The sequence below is a fragment of the Phaeodactylum tricornutum genome, chromosome 13 (assembly GCF_000150955.2).
Source record: "Phaeodactylum tricornutum CCAP 1055/1 chromosome 13, whole genome shotgun sequence".
NCBI classification, from domain to species: domain Eukaryota; phylum Bacillariophyta; class Bacillariophyceae; order Surirellales; family Neidiaceae; genus Phaeodactylum; species Phaeodactylum tricornutum.
The window spans coordinates 198,999-214,187 of record NC_011681.1 but is presented as its reverse complement, the minus strand read 5'-3'; the positions used below and the strand labels follow the sequence as shown (position 1 = coordinate 214,187).

General features: G+C 48.3%; 7 protein-coding genes across 7 annotated transcripts; 2 read left to right on the top strand and 5 right to left on the bottom strand.

The window, feature by feature from the left end:
• Positions 1–295: 295 nt before the first annotated feature.
• Positions 296–1,219, bottom strand: PHATRDRAFT_37468 (predicted protein; the record flags this gene model as incomplete). Its single annotated transcript, XM_002181473.1, has 1 exon — positions 296–1,219. The coding sequence occupies one exon, from the start codon at positions 1,217–1,219 to the stop codon at positions 296–298; it is 924 nt and encodes a 307-aa protein (XP_002181509.1).
• Positions 1,220–1,904: 685 nt separating this feature from the next.
• Positions 1,905–3,647, bottom strand: PHATRDRAFT_47293 (predicted protein; the record flags this gene model as incomplete). Its single annotated transcript, XM_002181472.1, has 1 exon — positions 1,905–3,647. One exon carries the CDS (start codon positions 3,645–3,647, stop codon positions 1,905–1,907), a length of 1,743 nt encoding a protein of 580 aa, XP_002181508.1.
• Positions 3,648–4,060: 413 nt separating this feature from the next.
• PHATRDRAFT_37466 (predicted protein) lies at positions 4,061–5,254 on the top strand (the record flags this gene model as incomplete). Its single annotated transcript, XM_002181644.1, has 1 exon — positions 4,061–5,254. One exon carries the CDS (start codon positions 4,061–4,063, stop codon positions 5,252–5,254), a length of 1,194 nt encoding a protein of 397 aa, XP_002181680.1.
• Positions 5,255–8,022: 2,768 nt separating this feature from the next.
• PHATRDRAFT_28620 (predicted protein) lies at positions 8,023–8,666 on the bottom strand. The gene is made up of 2 exons (XM_002181471.1): positions 8,532–8,666; positions 8,023–8,433 (listed from the first exon to the last, which is right to left on the bottom strand). Exons 1-2 carry the CDS (start codon positions 8,598–8,600, stop codon positions 8,092–8,094), a joined length of 411 nt encoding a protein of 136 aa, XP_002181507.1. The 5' UTR covers positions 8,601–8,666; the 3' UTR covers positions 8,023–8,091.
• A 262-nt stretch (positions 8,667–8,928) lies between these two features.
• PHATRDRAFT_47291 (predicted protein) lies at positions 8,929–10,585 on the top strand (the record flags this gene model as incomplete). Its single annotated transcript, XM_002181643.1, has 1 exon — positions 8,929–10,585. Exon 1 carries the CDS (start codon positions 9,158–9,160, stop codon positions 10,583–10,585), a length of 1,428 nt encoding a protein of 475 aa, XP_002181679.1. The 5' UTR covers positions 8,929–9,157.
• A 94-nt stretch (positions 10,586–10,679) lies between these two features.
• On the bottom strand, positions 10,680–12,476 carry PHATRDRAFT_37463 (predicted protein; the record flags this gene model as incomplete). The annotated part of the gene is made up of 1 exon (XM_002181470.1): positions 10,680–12,476. The coding sequence occupies one exon, from the start codon at positions 12,474–12,476 to the stop codon at positions 10,680–10,682; it is 1,797 nt and encodes a 598-aa protein (XP_002181506.1).
• Positions 12,477–12,836: 360 nt separating this feature from the next.
• PHATRDRAFT_47290 (predicted protein) lies at positions 12,837–15,108 on the bottom strand. Its single transcript, XM_002181469.1, has one exon. The coding sequence runs from the start codon at positions 15,012–15,014 to the stop codon at positions 13,200–13,202; it is 1,815 nt and encodes a 604-aa protein (XP_002181505.1). The 5' UTR covers positions 15,015–15,108; the 3' UTR covers positions 12,837–13,199.
• Positions 15,109–15,189: the final 81 nt, after the last annotated feature.

The window sequence follows — 15,189 nt, the reverse complement described above, 5'->3', positions numbered from 1 at the left end:
CATTGCGTAGTCTTCATCCTGCCTTCCCGGCTAGGGGTAATTTGCCCACTTACTACTGCCTCTCTTTTCACTGTCAGTCCAGATTTCATCGTTTTCAATGATCCAATCACAGCACGCATGAACCCCCTCTCCTCTCCCACGGAGAAGCTACTTTCTGTCCATTGGTATTCTCCGTGCATACTCGTAATCCAAACGTGTTTCCCAAAGTTAAAGTTCTGTGCGGAAATTCTGCTTAAGTTAATCCTATTCATGTTGATCCATTGCTCGGAACGCCATCTTTCAAGCGAAACGAACTTCAATCACCCTTCTTTTTACGTTTTCCGAACAGATCACCAACAAGTTTTTTGGAAAGGTCCCCAAATTGATAATCATCCTTTCCGGTTAACTGAGTCACAAATTTCTTTGTGACATCTCCAAACTCATAGTTTTCCGCAGCTTCATCACCAAGAAAGTCCTTCACCCATTGCTTTCGTCGCTCATTTACTTCACGCGAGACGTCACCAAACTCATAAGGCTTGCCAGTAAATTGTTCTACACGTGACTGCACCCGACTGCTGACTTCCCGGGATAAGTCCCCAAACTCGTACTCATCCTTGCCACAAAACTCGGCTACTCTTGACTTGACACGCTTATCCAGCTCGATCGACAAATCACCAGCCTCGTACGGCTTACCCGTCAGCTCTTCCGTGTACGTTTTGCTTAGCTCATCCATGGCAAGCACAAAATCTCCAAGTTCATAGTTTTCTTTTCCGCGAAGATTGGCGACTTCACTTTTAACGCGTACGTCAATCTCTTTACTGATATCTCCGACCTTGTACTCGTCCTTCCCAAGAAACTGACGCGCATTCTTTTTTAAGTCTTCTACCACGGCTACCCTCACAATTTCCGAAAGTTCCATACTGAGACCGTTCCATTCGTCATCAGCTATCAAATTGCCCACCGCTTCGTTCTTCTCTTCTTCCGAGTCAAACTCGATTTTTTCTGACACCGACATCGTTTCTTCCCCTACTTTTGCTACCGTATCCACGTTTTCGTCTTCCGAGGCAGCCGCTTCAAGCAGAGTTGAGCGGATTAATGGAGGATGGACACAGAAGAAGGCATACTGCTGATTACGAGTGACTAACGAAGTTCTGGTGTTTCCCAGCAGAAAGGCGGACGTCGTGTGAATCGTGAAGGCAACACCAGCAAGCAAACATGGGCTAAGATTGCTGGACTTCATTGAAACGAATGTAAAGGGTATGAATATCCAGATTGATGATAAACTACCTAGTCGAGTGGAGGACCAAGAGTTTCGGGCCTTGTTCTACAACAGTTATGAGCTGACTGTGAGTCGATGTTACCAAGGGGAATAAACGTCAGCACGACTGACTGACTGTGAATGATGGAATAATTGTTTCTTGACACGAGGCACATATAGCGTGAAACGTTCATGTTTCCGGGTGCCTCAACGTTCCTATTTCTACCGTGCGTTGATATGATAGTCCACTCGATGTGATGCTCTCTGATCCTAAGGCCCGCCAATATTGTACCTTTGCGAAAAAAGATATCTACGACAAATCCCATAAATACGAAAGGGGGAGCGGCGTAAACGGATGGAGGTTCTCTTACAATAGATACATGTAAACGATGCACCGGCTGATCCCTGATTTAATTGCTGGATCACAGATTCTTCTTCTTCTGTAGCCCTTTGCGGTCTATAGACTCAGTCTTTGGCTCAATGGCACCTGTAGATTATGGTTGCCAATCGCGAATCGCCTTCGACGCAACTGTAGATGACATTTTTTCGCTATTTGCCAGCGGGCGATCGGTCCGTTCATTGATTGGTCTCACTTCAAATATATTGAAAAAAGCCAATAGCACGGAGTATTTTGATAGAATGTATCTTCTCGGTATCAATACAAACGTCATCGCATGGCTTCGTTCATCTGTGACACAGCCTCAACTGTGTCATTTGCCTGAGTTACGGCTCCAATGACTGCCACACAATTGGCCCCCAATCCTCGCACAGCCTTTGCTCGTTCAGCATCTGAGAATCCGCCAATGACAACCAGCGGGACCTCTTTTTGTATAAGCTCTCTCCATTTCCGTACTAGTGACAAGCCCTGCGGGTCAAACTGAACGGTTTTGCTACTTGTTGCGAATACGGGACCAAGGCTGATGTAGGACGGTTTGACCCCCAATGCTGTGGCAAGCTCACCGTAAGAGTGTGTGGAAATTCCAAACGCCATCCTTTTCTCTCGCAAAAGTTGCAGACCACCTGCTCGTATGCATGTGTAAAGATCTTCCTGGCCAACATGGACACCAAAGCATCCCGATTCTATTGCCTCTTGCCAGTAGTCGTTAACCCAAAGGCGCTTGCCCGATGCCTGGCATAGCTTCTGGCACTTCTTAATAATTTCCAAGATTTTCTTGTTGTCGTCAATACCTTTAACCCGAAGTTGAATGTCGTGGACACCGGGATCTTGACACAGGCGCTGGACCCAAACCTCATCGTTGACAACAGGCAATATCCGACCAAGCGTTGGTCGATTATCATCATAGGTAGTCTTGTCATCATAGGCTTTCATTCGTGGAAATCTTTGATGATCTTCCGCTGCGTCTGCAACCACCATGGGGAAGTATTGGTGGGAAGACGGGAACCCAGTCTGTGCAACCGGACCTGGACCTTGTCCCAGCTGAATTCCATGAAAAATACCGGCCGTGACGTATGCCTTGGCTAAGCAGCATGCATCCACTGTATCTATGGCACTAGTTGCTCCTCGTCGCTTTCCGTCCGGTTTTTGGCGTTCTTGTTCCCCCAGCGCCAAAGAAGCCGCCAAGGATGCCGACAGGGTACAACCGGTCCCGTGCGTGTGCTCTGTCTCGTAACGTGGCGATCGCAACCAGACGCCAAGGTCCCCATCGCACAATCGTGGCTCACCGGTATTTCTTTGCACAGACGATAAAAAGTAATCTTGGGCGTAGGCTATGTGGTTGCTTGCTTTGCCCCCTTCGTACAGCGTGTGGCCTCCTTTGATCAAAACGGATGGGGCCCCGAGTGCAATCAAGTCCTTTGCGCCCTCTTCTACATCGCTGATTGTCTCAAGGGTGCGATTCAACAAAGCTTCAGCCTCAAACTTGTTTGGCGTCAAAACGTCAATATGCGGGAAAACGTGCTTGACCATGGCCTCCTGTGCGTCTTCTTCAATTAACCGGTGTCCCGACGTCGTGATCATGACCGGATCTAAAACAACCCAAACTTTCCGATCTAAAGCCTTCAACTTCTTCAGAAAGGCTCCCACTTCGATTGCAAGCTCTTTCGTTCCGAGCATTCCGATTTTGATAGCCTGCGGTGGCAAGTCTTCCAACAAAGTTTCCAGCTGGGCTCGGAGAAAATCCGGTGGAGGGGCGTGCACACCAATGACGCCCACCGAGTTTTGCGCAGTCAAGCAGGTGATAGCGGAACATCCGTGACACCCAAAGGAATGAATGGCGTGTAGGTCCGCCTGAATTCCTGCGCCACCGCCGGAATCTGATCCGGCAATCGTGTAAACGATTGGGGGAGCTGTGCGCGAAGTCGTCGCAGCGGACCGTCCGTAGACCGCGAGCGAGTCGGAGCAAGTGCAAAAGAGCAAGATAAAAAGCGAAAAGGTTACCAAGTCCTTCATTCTTCTTGTGGAATTAAGTATTTTAATCAACTATTGTGTTGGGACTAGAAGTTCCTGCTTCTTTTGAGTACACATTAATGCAAGCCGCCGATGCCAGAGATCCTTTACGGTCAAAAAGAAAGTGCGTTACTTTCGTGCCTGACGGAAAAAGAGCGGTGGTCAGATTCTGAATCCCGTAACGTTGTGGACTCTCGAGAGCTCACTTATTATATTATTTTCAGTATGCTAATCAGCAAGATGTCCTAAGTCATACGTTTTTAGGGGATTCACAGTCAGACAAAAAAAAGTTCCCGTTGGCATCCCACACCATGGTGCTCACACTTTGCACCGTTCTTTGATCGTCGGGGGTAGATACTTACAGTCAGTGCAAACGGAATAACTTGCACTACAAACCTACTTTTGACGTTACACACATGAATCCCTTGCACTGCCGCTCCATCGGAATGTTCAGTCTTATCTTGTGGAGTTTGGCGTTCGGTACAACGGTAGCATTGTCGTCGCTTTCTGGGCCAACAAATAGTCCAACCGCGAGCAAGAAACGTGTGCACATCGTGACGGGTGCCAGCGGATACGTAGGCCGAGCCATTGTGCATCATATTTGCGAAAACGCTTCAATATCGCTTATTCAATCCGAGGTACATCATTGTCAAGACGTTTTGTGTTTGGTACGACCAAATCGAGTGGCGACCGAGCAAGCGTACTGGAACATACTTTTGCAAGATATCGCATCGCCCGTGTCCGTCCGTGTCCTTCCCTACGATATGTTGGATGGTGGAGCAAGTCTTAAGGACGCACTCGCATCTGTGGTGGTGGAACAAGATCACGCCGAGACGTGTGTCTATCACGTGGCTTCCGTGTTCGGTCCAACCGAAGATCACCAACAAACGGCACTAGACAATGTAAAGGGAACGGAAGACTTGGTGCGTACCTTGGTAGATTCTGGCATGACTTGCCGGCTCATCATGACTTCGTCTATGGCGGCCGTTCGAGGCTCTGGACAAAGGCCACGAAACGGAAAGTATTATACCGAACAAGACTGGAACACAATTAGCCTGTTGGGTGCCAACTGGGGCGCCAGTTATCAATGGTCCAAAGCGGAATCGGAACGCAAAGCCTGGGAGATCTGCCGACACCACAACATTCCAATGGTGGCACTTTGTCCTTCTTTCGTCTTTGGACCTCCTCGGGATTCGATTAATAGTAATTCATATTCTATCACTTTGGTTGGTCAATGGGCGAGAGGGGAATCTCAAGTGCAAAGCCGTCTTTTTGTTGATGTACGAGACGTCGCTGCAGCACATGTGGCCGCCGCCATCGAGCTGGAGGCTGCTGGCCAACGGTACATCGTTTCTTTGGAAACGCGAGCTCCTAGTCAAGACATTGCGACGTGGTTGCGAGAGGTATGCCAAACTACCGGACTGTCTGATCCGGAAAAGGTTCATTTTGACGGAGAATTTGACGGTGGCGCAATCCCTATCGGAAGCAAAGAAGTGGACGCAATCGACCGGCTACGAAGGGAACTGAGAGTTACATTGCGTCCTATCAAAGACACGATAAGGGACATGGCTGGAAACTTACTCAAAGAAACCGCGCAAAATGACTGCTAATTAAAATAAAGATTTACACTTTTGCTGTTACCTTTAAGACTCGCGGGAGCACGTCGTGATCATAAGTTCTCGGAGCAGCATTGTTGCATATGATCCCTTCGACAGGTCGAATGTCAGTTTAAAATCGAGTGATTCCAATTCACTGGCAGAGGTTAAGGGTTGAACACTCAAGTTCGCCGCTGAAGTAACTAGATAACGGTACGCGCCTTTTGCAGTTGCTTCAGCCTCATCTTTGAAATTGAAAGCTATCTCGTCTTTCTTCAGGATGTCTCGGTATAATTTACCCACTTCGTTGCTAGGGTACTCAACATTTGAGCCTGGTAGGGGAAGAACAACATCCATTAAAGTGACTCCTTTCTCTCTACCGTCGAAAAGGAGGGGTTGCCCTACATCGCATCTCTTTAAGTACAAGTCGCCTTCTACTGGTTTGGAACCGTAGAGGTTGATTCGGGCAGTCGCCATACAATTCCAGATGTAGGATTGGTAGGCGCTAATCCAAAACATACGCTCGTTGTGGTGTACACATCGTAACGCTTCTAACGGCTTGTCTTTTCCATAACGCTTTAGACCGTGAAGCAAAAGTCTTTCCCGCGGCATGATGTCGTTTCGAGGTAAAACCTTCCAGGCTTTGTCTGGATCGCCGCTGCTTTCTTTCCATACCTGCCGGACACGCTGCACCTCGGAACTTTCGGAAAGCATACCCCGTACGAGCGAACGACCTCTCAAGATGAGATCTACAGCTTGATCAAAATTTCCTTGCAACATAGCTCTTCCGATATCGAATGCCCGGGTGCCGACGAGACCGGATTCTCCAGCGATTCCCACTCGCTGCTCTCCGTAAAAGTTCAAGAAGCCGTGCTCCCGAATGCGATCGGCCATCTGTTGCAGATGACGTAATTCGCAATTTACAAATTCCTCGCAAACACAGATGCCTTTCTGAGTCACCTTGACTCTGCGAGCATTCCGAATTACAATCTCAAAGCGGTTCCCTTCCAAATCTCCTTTGTTCAAAGTCCAGTTTACTTTGTGCACCCTACCGATCGAAATACCGCTAGACTTCAACGCCTGCGATGCCCTAATGATATTTTGTATTGGTGTCGAACTTACAGTGCAAAACTGGTAAGTCACGGCTTGCATGTCCTTTATTCCACCCAGCCCGATATCGCTCTGACGACACCCTATGGCTTTGACGAGCATCCTTATCGCCACTAAATGCTCTTTCTGACTCTTTTTTAGAACAAAAAGAGAATGTGGATGAGACTCGATCGGCACTATGCTCAAGGTGTCGCGTAGTCGCTTCTTCGAAGCTTTTCTTATGGCATTCGGTGTCCAGTGCACTGCAATCATTGATGTTTCAGGGAGGCCTGTTGAAGCATCATTTTGTGCTACGGACGCGATAGTATCAGATCCCAGACGGTTATTGGTTTGACCACTGACAAAAGTGTGAAGGTTTCTTCGATCTTCCTTCTGTAGACCAGGACGGAGACGCAGCGTGACGCTATTTTCCCTTGTAAGAACGGATCCGTTGATCCGAGCGTTTGAAGCCTTTCTCTTCTTTCCACTGTTGCCACGCCAGGACATGTCAAGCGTCGAGTGATCACATCCTTTTCTGAAAAAACTGTACAGAACTAAGAGGTCGCTTTCTGGCTGAAGAAGATATGGTATTGCACCAAAAAAATACGTGTCAACAGTCAAAGATATTGATTCGCTGGGTAACGAAGAAGACACCCCGACGTAGTCGGATCGCAGAAACACGAAAGCCGTCCGAAGTGCACGATGCATTTCACCGCGCTTTGCTGGATCAAGTTTCTTTATAGATGGGAGTCTCAACGACAAGTTGTGACATCCTACGGTCTCAAGAGCCTTGTCTAGTTCAAAAGACTTGGGATCGTTGCAAAGCATTGCCATGCGGCCAATACATGCAGATGCATCCACCTGTAAGCTCGATATTGCCGTCATAGTCTCGTGGACTTGCCTCACATTCTCCTCGGGATTCACATCGAGTACCTCTTCGAGAAGGCGGCGAGCTTCTTCTTCTGGTGAAAGATTATTCTTTTTCTGCTCTGAAACTGGCTCGCCTCTCACAGCATCATTTGTCGTGGACAGATTGGAAAAGGAGCGTGGGGTCGTCTCCATTGAGGATGGGGGAGGCTTGTCTGGACGTCCCAGTACTGTCCCATGTCCCGAAGAATTGACTGCTGGGTAGGTAAGCTGCTCGCCATCTGACACTGTGGCGATTCGAATTTTCTCAACCTTATCAGCCGTCAGGTTCTCTATGGTCCTTCCCTTTGTGCCAATTTCACGGACCACAAAATCTTCGGGACAAGACTTTATGACACCGACAATTTCCCAGGAAGTGAAAGCATCTGGCAGTATCACAGAATTATGCAAGTAAGATTTAGGTAGAGCGTGAGAGGGTCCTTTCAGGAAGACGTCGCCGATGCCAATTGTCGAATAATGGCGTAAAAGAAGAGAATGGAGTGGCGGTTGAAAAACGTCACTCGCAGTCAATGAAGTTTCTCTATGAGTATCGTCGTGCTCCATCGATCTTGTATCGGCTTACATTAGACAGAGTCATTTACTTTGGGGTGCTGCCTGTGAGTCTTACCGCTTGTTTCGTTTGGGATTGCTACTACATCTTCTGGCTCGTTTGACAAAGTACTGCCCTTGCATTGGTGGGGTGAGGGTTATCTTATAAATTGCAGGGAGTCGGAACGCTGGAGGGACTGCCTACAGTATTTGTCAACTAATCTTATGTTAGGCGACGTGAAGAACGCTCATTCTCATTATGGGTTAACTGTAAAACACTTTTTAGACTACTTGCAAAAGAAAGATGTTTACTTTTTCAGGTTTTTGTTCAAGGGCATTACGGGACGAGGCACCCAGCGATTCGTGCTGTGGTAGACACTTTCACCTGCCTTCCAGCCGCTAACGTTCTTCATAATTTCTGCCTCCTTGGCAGTGATATCCGCTTCACGCTCTGCATACCATTTGTCTTCTTCAGCTTGTAGAATGGGAGCCACTGCGTATCGGCTCTTTCGTTCTTCAAACATTTCTGTCGCGCGTTCCCGGTTTTGCTGTCCTAAGCGATACATGCCGTAAGCAATACTCAACGAAGCTACGGCCCAGATTGTTCCTCCAGATGGACCACGTGCTCTAGCGGTACGTTTAAGATCGACCTGAAAAGTACACAGGAGAAGTAGTCAGCAATCGCGGAACATTTTGGGCTGAAAGTCAGACAGGAAAACAACCAGAGCGATATGTTGCTTGATCTTACCGCCGGGAACCCACCGGGCGGCGGCATGTCCTGGATGGGAGGAGCGCTGGTGTCCGGTCGAAAACTCATGCTTAATCAAAATAACAATAACGGAGCTCTCTCTCTTCACTGTGAAGTGATCTTTGCGACAGTTCTTTGTCGAAAATGTACGCCCTCCGCTAACTATCGTTCGCTCGCGTCTTCTCGATGTTGTCGCGTGCAGTAAAAGCGCCTTCGCTGTGGACAGCGATGTCCGGGTGTCTTTTTTGTCAGTTTGTCTGTGAACATGTTGTGGCTGTCCGATATCCGGATACAGTTGGAAATAACAGAAACCAGAATCCTTGACAGAGTGTGAATTGGCGTTTCGTCCACAAAATGCTTCTCCGGCCGCCATGACGACTGACCATGATAGCGTACTCCTTGACAAGCAGAATTCTACCGTTGTACTTTTCTACAAATATTTCCCCCCCTCGCTGTTTCCTCTCCTGAACAAGTATCTAGACTTTTACGAGAAAAAACTTGCGCAGCACCAAAAAGAATTATGTAACAAACTTTATCTAAAAGGTCGAATATTACTCGCCAGCGAAGGTGTCAATGGCACTCTATCGGCGAATTCTTCGGAAAGAGTACGTGAGTACATAAGCACCATGGAAAATTTTGAAATAATTGAAGCTTTTGGAATACCCGATGATGAACATCTTCCAAATTCTTTTGAAGCAGAATTCTTGTTTCGAGGTATCGATTGGAAAGAGTCGTCTACTGGAAGAGGTATATTGGAGCCATTCCCGGACTTGAAAATCAGCATTGTCAAGGAAATAATTAGTACTGGAGGCTCGGTCTCTGTGCAAGATATTGTGGACCACGGCGGAAAGCATCTGACGCCACAGCAGTTTCATGAGACACTATCCCAAGGTTTCGGCAGCGATGATGTGGTGTTGATTGATGTACGGAATACATTTGAGCACGATATTGGACACTTTATTAATCCCAGAACAGAGAAGGCTGCCTTGAATCCACAAATGGTAACCTTTAGTCACTTCGATGCAACATTCTGTGCCAAACAGGCGGATAACTTCAAGGACAAAAAGGTGCTGATGTACTGCACTGGAGGTATTCGATGTGAAAAGGCTTCGGTCATGCTCAAGAAGCGGGGTGTAAAGGATGTCTCCCAACTTCAAGGGGGAATTCATCGCTACTTGGAAGAATTTGGTGACAGAGGATATTTCCACGGCCGAAACTTTGTGTTCGATCAACGCATTGCAATTCAACCTTCCGACTGTGGTTCTGAAGTCACTCAAGTTGAAAGAAAAGTCGGAAAGTGCGTCGAGTGCGAGAACCACTACGATGAGATCTCAGGATCTCGCATTTGCAGTGTTTGTCGAGATTTGGTTCTTGTCTGTGAGAAATGTCAGCCAAATCTGCGTGAGTATCACTGTCGTAGGCATGCTGCCTGGAAGAACTGCTATTTCACGTTTTTGGATTCATTTGACGAGTCGGAGCTTCGGTTGCAGGGACAGCTACTCGAAAACCTGCGTGGCATGTACCTTCCGGCTAGTGTAAACAAAAACGTTCGTAAGACTCTGTCCCGACAGTTTGAAAAGGTCCAGGATCGGCTAAGGAGCTTGGAAGCAGGTGTCGCAATAGCCAACAGGAATGCCCCAAGAAGGTGTCGAACCTGTATGGATCCCTTGACATTGTGCGATGGATGCTGTTGGGGATTTTGGAAAACGCAAAATGCTAAAAAAGGATATACAAAGTTACAGCTGGATGCCATCGAGCCCTTGCTTCCCGTGGTCGAGGGAACTCTTGTTGAGCCTGGTCCGCATTGGAACTCTCTTCGACTAGGCTCCCCTAGAAATAAGGATGGATCGATTCGTCGTGGTGAGGTGCGGGAAGTAAAGTCGTGGGCTGCTGGTGACAATGAGCGAGATTGCGTGGCGGTGCGATGGGATATAGCTTGTTATTCTAAGCAGATTCGAAAGAATGCAAAGCCTGGTCAATTTCAGATATATCGATGGGGAATCGTGGCCATAGACGGCCAGCGTTTGTATGATTTGAAAGCTGTAAGTGTTTAATTTGCATCATAGAAGGTGCACGGTATTTTGAAGCAACAAAACTCGTTTGTATGGCGCATATCATAGTTGTTACCTCGTGTGTGTGTTTTAAGATTTACCAATGGCACCGCATGTTTTCCTCAATGCAGGGCTCTACGTTTTCTCTACCGTCTGCTGTGTATGATACGTCTCCTATTTGTTCCTTTGTGTTGCTGATACTAAAACTCTCTCGCTGCATTGTCAACATCCTAGACGTCTCTGCCGGACCCGGTAGGTTCCGAGTCTCATAAATTTGTATGGGACGTGTATCCGTGATAGCTGAGCTGCATTCGTCGCAATAGACGCCCTCAAAAGCAAGTGCAGCAAGTAACGACCGAAGCGGAGAATAATCGTCAAATTGAGACTGCCCTGTTGGAGTGGCGAGAGCTGTATCAATCTTCAAGGTCTCTCTGTAAGGATCCTCTGCATCCTCTACCGTACATGGGTCTCCGAATATTGAGTTAAACGTTGCGAGACCTGAAAAAGAGTCCAACAGTAAATCTTCAGGTTGGTTTTCGTCGTGTGGAGAATCCTTGTTAGACAAATCACTTGGCAGCCAATCTCGACTAAGTACGTCAGAAAACTGAAGCTCTTCAGGAAAACAAAAAGCCCACTTGTGTCGATCGCAATTTGTTTTCTCAGCAAGATTGCAGGGCGCTGTCCCCAGTGTTTCGGATTCACCCTTTACAAAAATGGAACCGAATTGACTATTTTCTTCGCTATCTTTCGCAACCAGTGCTTCCATCTCCGCAAAGCTAACTGCGGGGGAAATTATGACTTCAAAAGCATTGCAGCGATGACCGACGTTATGATCATCCTCAAGAGAAATGTTAGACTCCGTGCTATCGCTGCTTGACAACAAATTGACAATGGCTTGCTGAGTAGATACTGGCGAGGGCATGGAAGGCGCTAACAAAGATCCAGGATTGGAAACAGTTTGTAATACCAGTGATGTCGAAAATTTATTTGGAGGGGCCGTGCGAATTAAAGGAGAGCCGGGCGTAACATCATTTGGAACCAGGGGTGATGGCATGCACTGATGCGGCTCTACTTCTATCTCTGCTCGATTGGTCTCTTCGACAAAGTCGACATCCGTCAATAGTTCTAAAAGCGTTGCTTTTGCATTTGCGTCAATTTTGAAACATCCTAGTCCAGGCAGGTCGGTTGGCGTTTCGTGGTGACGAATCCACAGGTCAAAGACGTTAGGTGGACGGGATTGATTGAGCACATGTTCAATCGGGGCCCGTAACGAAGGTCGAGGCGCACATCGAAAAACTCGCAGAATCATCGCATCGGGACAGGCCTCTCCCTGTCTCGATCCTTCCGTATTAATGTGACGAGGCTGATCAGAAAAGAAAGCGGACACTCCTTTTGTTATGTTGGACACCAACGCGAATCCGCGAGGACCGCTTCCGTGATGGATCCTCCACTCCGGAAAGCCTTGCAGAAATACAGTAGGTTCGATTGTTTGAACAGTACAGCACGAAAATTGAATATCCTGGATTCCTAGTTGAGCTTGCCAAGTAGGGAGATTCAGCCAAATGCTATCCTCGGTTCTAGTCGGAAGATTCGTCGCTGCCAACATATTGTTATCGACAACGAAGGAACGAAGGGTGGGATCGTGTTTGAGAGCGTCTCGGATAATTTCCAAGTGCCGAAAGGTTTGGGAGCCGCCGACCTCACGGTCGAATTCCGATTCGGGGTTGCCCCGAGCAAAGCATCGATTAATTCGCTCTATTTTTATTTTCTCGACTGTTCGATGCTCGATGCCAACCAAAAGCTTACTCAGAGACACCATCAGACGTTCTCCAGCGACTGCAATGCCAGTCTTTGTCAAAAGAATCTTCCTACGATTTTCTACGGATTTTTTCATCTTTGCCTGACGTTGTGATTGGATGACTGACAATCCAAAAGGCAAAACGATGCAAAGACGATGTTCTGTGCAAGATCATGGTAGTTACGTTGGTAGTTTCTCGGGTCCGATGTTGAAATTGTGTCGGCATTGCTAACGTGCAAATAAACCGCATCAGGTGTTTTGATTGGTCTAAACAATTCAAAAACGATACAACAGACTCACACTCACTCACGAATAAATGTTTTCGTCGAACGCATCACAGTCGCAACAGTTGCTTTACGTATTGTCATTGTAGGAAAATTATTCACTACCATTCACCATCTCTTCTGGTCTATCTTTACTGATAGTTCCCGATGAAAATCTCTGTAACCTGTTCAGAAGGCATAGTAAAATCTCCTTTTATAATATTTAATTAGCAATCATCAGAATTGACTGTGAGCTAGCTGACTGTGAAAGCTGTCACCGTCAATCCTTGTTTTCAAAGGAGCTGCTGACACTTAAGCTCTTTCTGATCCTCAATTTGAAGATAAAAATACCCGACTGTGAAATTGGCGTCCCGGGCTAATTGGAAACTGTTGTTCCTGATAGTGAATATTCCGCGCTAGCGCACATGTTTCCTCGTCGATTCTGCAATTTGGGAAGTCGAGACTCCGCGTTCTGTGCTTGAAACGTAGGCGTCGTAAATCACAACGGAAGCCTCCATAAAAGAATTTTGACTTTCGTTTTGCCATGGCATTGTTACTATCGCTTGAATATACACAGGGTTTCGACGTGATCGCTACCTGGGAAAAGAAGATAGCCAGTTGCACTGTGCAAAGTCCAGCCGCCAGCTGATGACAGCAAGCGTTGCGAATCGCGGGCCAACGCATCGAAACCACAACTCACGTATATCAAGGTTTCCACATCGTTGGTCCAATTCACTTTGTCGTCCGCAATTGTGAGCAAGTTGACGGATTCTACGTACGGTTGATCGGCCTTATATGGTTGGCACAAACTCTCCAGAACTTCATCTTCCAGTCCTTTGCGGGGAGGGTCAACGATGATGACGTCGGCACCCAGAGCTTCTCCTCGTTGCAGCGCTTGCGCGGCAGTCGCTACCATGTACGAAGCCTTTTCCATATCGTTCTCACTGCGCGAGGAAGATTCACCAGCTTCAATGAGGTCGGCTAATTCTGCCAAAGTCATACCTTGATCTTCTTTGGACTTGCGGTTCGTTCGACGGTCCAGACCCGTGACCTCGAGCGGCAGCGACTCGATGGAACGTTGAAAACAACGCGGATTGGAAGGATTCTCGTCGCTGCAGCGAATCCATTCCAGCGGCGTTCCCTCTTTGGCAAGATGTGCCAGCGTTGTGAGACCCAAGAGGCCGACTCCAGCGTACAACTCACACACTTTACTTCCTCCGGGAACGGCACGTGCAACATCAGTAGCCAATACATCAAAGCCGTCCAGATTTCCCTGTCGAAATGTCAGCGGTGAAAAGTACAACCATCCCTGATTACCGACCGCAATGGGTTCTCGCATGTATTCCATCCCCGATAAACGATGCCATCGCCGTGGATTTCGAGCGAAAATGTTGTTGCCTATTCCGTTGTTGCAGTGGCACCACATACTGTGCCACAAATCTGGTTCGCGGGTTTGCAATTCCTTGACCAGACGCGCAAGGGCGGGCTGTGTCTCTTTCAAAAGTTCGGCGTTCCAGACGAGCGTAAGCGAAACCTTTTGGGTTGGCCGTTCCACTTGCAACTGCACGTAGCGCAGTCCCCCATCCCGCGTATCTTTGGCAAAGGCGGCCGTCCCGGTCTTGGCCGTCGCAAGTCGCAAGGCATCAAGCGCTCGGTTGATGGCGGGATGGTGTACTTCACAGGACGGGATTGCGAGGACGTCGTGCGTCCCGCGTTGGTATAGTCCAAACTCACACCCGTCTCTGGCCCACGAAGAGGATTTGGGTGCAACGGCCAGTTTGGCCTGTGTACGCCAGCCGCGGACTGCGGAAGGCACCACGACTTGGTAAAAGCCGTCGTCCTGATCTTCCACAGCCCAGTCGAGACCCTGCGTCAACACGTCGTGGCGCTTTTTGCGGACGGCCGTCGAGGAAAAGTACAGTTTGGCGGATTGGATGACATCCACGCTGCCGACCTGATCATCCCGGACGCAACCGGAACAACTACCGAAATGCTCGCATCCGATGGATTCCGCCAGTCGTTCCTTGTTGACCCGATCGTTCCGATTTGCCGCATAGCGGGTCAACACGACGCGGGGTCCGCTCGGTAGAGACTTGGCGGGCGCGTCGCGCATTTGCGTGGAACGGGGACGCGAGCTTTTCCCGCCCCCGTTGGTCTTGACGGTGGCGTCCGCATACTTTCGAGCAGCTTTTGTTGCGGAATCTTTGCGTTTGCCTTTGTTGGAGACGTGGAGTGATGTTCCGCTGACGCGGGTCCGCGGCACAACCATCCCGACCAAGGCAAGAGTCGGCTCGACGGTCCCGAGAAGAATTCCGCAGAAAAGGAACAGAAGACGACACCACCTTTGGTCTAGTCTGTGTCGTTCGCTCATGTTTGGTCCGGTTTGCGCTTTCTCTGTGCCTGGTATGACTGGACAGACGATACCGTTGCGTCGGTTGATAGCGAATAAATACGCTCTTCCATCAGTTGCTACCCAGACCAATTGCAGTGGTTGGGTTGGTGATGGTGATGCCTTCGGCCAAAGATTCTGGCTAACAGTTAGTTAC